The following is a 5,378-nucleotide window of genomic DNA, read 5'->3' as shown; positions in this document are numbered from 1 at the left end:
TAAACGGAATTCAACAATGCAGTAATATAGCAGCAATATTAATACATCAAGAACCAAATCCGCAATATGATAATAATTTTTTTTTATTATATGACAATGTTTTTACAACCGGGTGGGCGACCGCCCATGCACACCTACACGGCGATCCGCCGGGACCCTCCTTGAAAATTCAATACAATATACAGTTGGGTGGGCGACCGCCCGTGCTCGCACGGCGGTCCGCCTAAACCTTTGTGCTTTCTGATATATGAGATGTGGTGGGGAGGACGACCGCCCGTGCGCTCCTGCACGACGGTCCGCCGGGACCTCCTTAGAACCGATACCCAACAACCGTAACCGCTTTAACTGTTGAGACCCCCGCGCATGCCGAGATACGATATTCGGTGAGGAGGGCGATCGCTCGTGCGCTCCTGCACGGCGATCCACCGAAACCTCCTTTAGAACCGATGCACAGTAACCCGGGACCGCGCTGTAACCTACCACCCGCTGTTAATTTATTGGAACTTCTGCGTGTACCCAGGTCCGATACCCGGTAGGAAGGGCGATCGTTCGTGTGCTCCTGCACGACGATCTGCCAAGAGCTTCCCTTAGAACCGAAGCACGATAACCCCGAATCTGTGTTATGAATTACAGCTCACCGTGAACTTTAGCGCATGCCTCCAGCTGTCTTATCGACCCGGTGTTGGGTGGATGGCGCACCTGCACACCCGAACCTGACTCCAACCCAAGTACTACTGCTGTTATGCCCGAAACCTGCCACCGTGATCAGTCCCGCCTCCGTTGCCTTTGCCCGGCCCGCGGGCTCATTTGCTGTCACTCCGCCAACCGAACTCCTTTGACCGCGCACTGTTTCTTGTGCGAAGAGGAAGAGAGCTCATCGATTGAGCGATGGTTAAATGAAACCCAAGTCTCCTAAACTTATACGCCTTCTAGCTGTGCGTTATTTTATTTGGGCCGACTCATTATTATTTTGATGAACACCCCCTTGCCTATGTTTCACACGTCGGTTTGGGTTATTCACCGCCCAGCCTCCACCGCATATAAACTCATCTCGCACGCTCATAGCTACATCTATTCTGCGCGCTCCATATGCGATGGCGACTTGGTACTTAGTCTATTTTTGCGAGGAGGCAGGGCGCGCACCTGGGCGGGGCCGCAGGTCGCTACATTCTCCCCCACCCGAAGTCATTGTCGTCCCGACAATTCCTGCTCTTCTCCTTAACTTCCTGTCATATCTCGCGATTTTGTCCTTCCACCTCCAGAGTGAGTCCTCCGTTTCCCAACTCTCCTCTTCCAGTGCATCCTTCCATCTGCAAAGAAATTCCCGTCGTCGGTGGCAACCAACACCCGTAGTTCTGAGGTTCACAATCTTCTCTAACTCGAGTCCTGGTCTGTCCACAATCCCAGCTGGTCCTCTTGTCGGCTCAACCCTCTCTGGATGGTCTGAATCAAGTCGACACCTTTTCAACTGGCTCACATGAAAGACTGGGTGTTTCATGTTCATATGGCGTGGAAGTTCCAGCTCGTAAGCAACTTCCCCCACTTTCTTCTTCACTTGGAATGGCCCCTCATATTTCCGTGTTAGTTTGCCCGTCGTCCCCTTGGCCGGCTGAAACTGTTCCCCGGTAATTCTGAGGAATACCATGTCTCCTTCACTAAAGTGTGCTTCCCGTCTCCCACGATCAGCATACTTCTTCATCCTTCTTGCAGCATCGTGCAAGTGCAACCGTGCTAGCTCCGAAGTCTCTTCCCAAGCCTTCATGAATCTCTTTGCATGAGGACTTCTCAAGAAACTCCCTGTCACCACGGTATGTAGTGCAACCGGCATCTGCCCATTTACTAATTCGAATGGACTATACCCTGTTGCAGAACTCTTCTGGATATTGTAGCTAAATTGAGCAATATCCAAGAGTTCGGGCCAATTCTTCTGATCAGCTGTCACATAGTGTCGCAAGTAGTCCTCCAGCAATGCGTTGATCCTCTCGGTCTGCCCATCTGTCTGTGGATGGTAGCTCGAACTCATCAACAGTTCTGTCCCGACCAACTTGAACAATGTTGTCCAAAATCTTCCTGTAAACCGTGGATCCCTATCCGACACAATACTCAAAGGCATTCCCCAATACTTCACTATGTTCTTGAAGAATAACCCTGCTGTCCGCTCAGCTCCGCAAGGTATCTTTGTAGGAACAAAGACGGCATACTTGGAAAAACGGTCAACCACAACCATAATCCCGTTATACCCCTGAACCTGTGGTAGCTGAGTGATGAAGTCCATTGAGACACTCATCCATGGTCTCTCTGGAATCGGCAAGGGCTGCAATAGTCCTCCTGATCTCTGGTTATCCGATTTGTCCTGCTGACAAATGATGCATGTGTGTACATACTCTTCCATGTCCTCTCTCATCTTTTCCCAAAAGAAACCTCTCTCCAATAATGACAAGGAACGGCGTTGCCCTGGGTGCCCAACCCACGGGGAATCGTGGCATTCCTTCAAAAGGTGTCTCTTGAGTCCCGATGACTTTGGAACATAGAGTCGGTTCCCAAAGAACAAAAACCCATCTCGTAAGAAGAACCTCCGTGTCTTCCCTTCCTTTACCTGCTCCACTATATTTTGTGCCAAAGTGTCGGTCCCAATGCTTTCCTTGATCTTATTCTGCATCTCTTCTGACATCTGAACTCGACTCCTACCCCTAGCGGCCCGGTCCTCTCCTCCCTCCAATGCTGCCAGTTGTCCTTTCCTGCTAAGGGCATCTGCCACTGCATTGTGTCTCCCCGGTCTATACTCGATAGTCATGTCGAATTCTGCCAAGAAATCTTGCCACCGAGCTTGCTTTGCTGAAAGCTTCGGTTGTGATGCAAAATAACTTGCTGCAACGTTGTCCGTCTTGACAACAAATGGTTTCCCGATCAGATAGTGCCTCCACACATGAAGACAGTGAATGATAGCAGTCATCTCTTTCTCGTGAACCGGATACCTCTGTTCTCTATCCTGCAACTTCCGACTCTCGTACGCCACTGGATGTCCATCCTGCATGAGAACTCCTCCTATAGCAAAATCTGAAGCATCAGTGTGTACCTCAAATGGTCTCTCGAAGTCAGGTAACTTCAGTACCGGAGCTGTAACCATCCTCTTTTTTAAATCATCAAATGCCTCCTGACATTTGTTCGTCCAACTCCACCTCTTGTCCTTCTTTAATAGGTCTGTCAGTGCTGATGTCACCTTGGAGTACCCCTCTACGAACTTCCGTTGGTAGTTGGTCATGCCCAAGAACACCCTCATCTCATGGACATTCTTTGGTTCAACCCAGTCTTCAATTGCCTTCACTCTGCTTGGTTCCATTCGTATGCATCCTTGACCAACAATATGTCCAAGGAATGGAATCTCAGTCTGGGCGAACACGCACTTGGACTTTTTCAAGAACAACTAGTTTGTTCTTAGTGCTTCGAACACCATTGCCAAGTGTTTTTTGTGATCTTCCATGTTGTCACTGAACACCACTATATCATCCAAGTATACCACCACGAACGAATTCAAGTATGGCCATAGGACATCATTCATCAAAGTGCAAAATGTAGCAGGAGCATTACACAACCCGAACGGCATAATAAGGAACTCAAAACTACCATACCTTGTTACTATCGTGGTCTTCTTTTCGTCTCCTTCCGCTATTCGCACCTGATAGTACCCGTGCCTCAAGTCTAGCTTGGAAAACACCCGAGCTTTCGCAAGGTTGTCGAAGCAATCAGCAGCTAATGGCAAAGGATATCTGTTCCTTACCGTTTGCTTGTTCAATGCACGGTAATCACAGCACATCCGTAGCTCGTTTGAGTCCTTCTTCCGTTGGAATAGTACCGGGGCTCCATAAGGGGACCTTGAAGGTCTGATGAATCCTGCTTCAGTTAACTCCTTTAACTGGCGTTTCAATTCCTCCAATTCAGGTCCCGATAATTGATAAGGTGCCTTGGCCGGGGGTTGCTTCCCTGGCTCAAGCTCAATGTTGTGGTCCACCGCCCGCCTTGGTGGAAGTTTCTTCGGAAGCTCATCAGGCATCAAATCTGCATATTGGGTAAGCACCTCAGATATTTCGGCTGGAACAGATGTTCTTACTCCACCCTCTTCAACATCTTTGAACATTACCGCATATGTCTCCATATTTGAGTCCTTCATGGCCTTCTCAAAGCTTAGTGCCGAGACATGTTGCACCTTGACTTCCTTTCTTTGCCCATGAGTGGGCAAAGTCCAAATCTGTGACTGGCCAATCAGCACCACCTCATCACAGAAAGGAACAACAATAGCTTTGTTCCCTTTCAAAAAATCCTGCCCAAGTATCATATCGAAGTCGTTCATCTCCATCACCATGAAGTCCAACTGACCCTTCCATCCCTTTATCTGCACAGGTACATCGTGTACCAAACCCGCCACCTTAGCTCTAGAGTTTACTACCTTGACCTCCATGTTTGATGGGGTGATTGTCAGTCCAGCCTCTTTCGCTAACCGTGTCGTCATGAAGTTGTGTGTGGCCCCTGTGTCCACCAGGGCTTGAATGGTCTTGCCATGTACCACCAAGTCCACGAATCCTAAGCGGTTCATCCATACTTTCTCCATGGTCTTATTAGCTTCACCTGTCATGAGCAACCTTTGCTCTGATACCACCTGTCACGCCCCCAATTCTTTTTTTTTCTAATTGGGCGGGTGCGGCACCGCCTAGGCAACCAATATGTTAAACCTTATGGACTATTAAACCTTATGGACTATGCCTTCAATTTTATGTTCATTATAAACTTACAACATTAACATATGTAAACGGAATTCAACAATGCAGTAATATAGCAGCAATATTAATACATCAAGAACCAAATCCGCAATATGATAATAAAACTCTTTTATTATATCACAATGTTTTTACAACCGGGTGGGCGACCGCCTGTGCACACCTACACGGCGGTCCGCCGGGACCCTCCTTGAAAATTCAATACAATATACAGTTGGGTGGGCGACCGCCCGTGCTCGCACAGCGGTCCACCTAAACCTTTGCGCTTGCTGATATATGAGATGTGGTGGGGAGGACGACCGCCCGTGCGCTCCTGCACGACGGTTCGCCGAGACCTCCTTAGAACCGATACCCAACAACCGTAACCGCGTTAACTGTTGAGACCCCCGCACATGCTGAGATACGATATTCGGTGAGGAGGGCGATCGCTCGTGCGCTCCTGCACGGCGATCCACCGAAACCTCCTTTAGAACCGATGCACAGTAACCCAGGAACACGCTGTAACCTACAGCCCGCTGTTAATTTATTGGAACTTCTACGTGTACCCAGGTCCGATACCCGGTAGGAAGGGCGATCGTCCGTGCGCTCCTGCACGACGATCTGCCA

The 5,378-nt window shown here is 49.1% G+C and overlaps 1 protein-coding gene across 1 annotated transcript; it reads right to left on the bottom strand.

Annotated features, from left to right (window-relative positions):
- Positions 1–310: 310 nt before the first annotated feature.
- Positions 311–4,606, bottom strand: LOC149202836 (uncharacterized). Its single transcript, XM_089401697.1, has 8 exons — positions 4,445–4,606; positions 3,638–4,030; positions 2,689–3,028; positions 2,385–2,596; positions 2,046–2,176; positions 1,144–1,889; positions 700–846; positions 311–615 (listed from the first exon to the last, which is right to left on the bottom strand). The coding sequence occupies exons 1-8, from the start codon at positions 4,604–4,606 to the stop codon at positions 311–313; spliced, it is 2,436 nt and encodes an 811-aa protein (XP_089257823.1).
- Between the last annotated feature and the right edge of the window lie 772 nt (positions 4,607–5,378).

Source organism: Pinus tabuliformis, chromosome 2_1 (genome assembly GCF_031772625.1).
Source record: "Pinus tabuliformis cultivar Carrire ecotype Pingquan chromosome 2_1, CPIR1, whole genome shotgun sequence".
NCBI classification, from domain to species: Eukaryota; Viridiplantae; Streptophyta; class Pinopsida; order Pinales; family Pinaceae; genus Pinus; species Pinus tabuliformis.
This window is presented reverse-complemented; position numbering and strand designations above follow the sequence as displayed.

Bases quoted from the DNA above. Each gene is read 5' to 3' on its own strand.
- LOC149202836 (XM_089401697.1), bottom strand. From the start codon at position 4,606: ATGGAGAAAGTATGGATGAACCGCTTAGGATTCGTGGACTTGGTGGTA. The intron at 847-1,143 runs GTGCGCGCCCTG...CACAAGAAACAG, and splicing joins CGACCTGCGGCCCCGCCCAG to TGCGCGGTCAAAGGAGTTCG. The intron at 616-699 runs GTGCGCCATCCA...TTCATAACACAG, and splicing joins AGTCAGGTTCGGGTGTGCAG to ATTCGGGGTTATCGTGCTTC.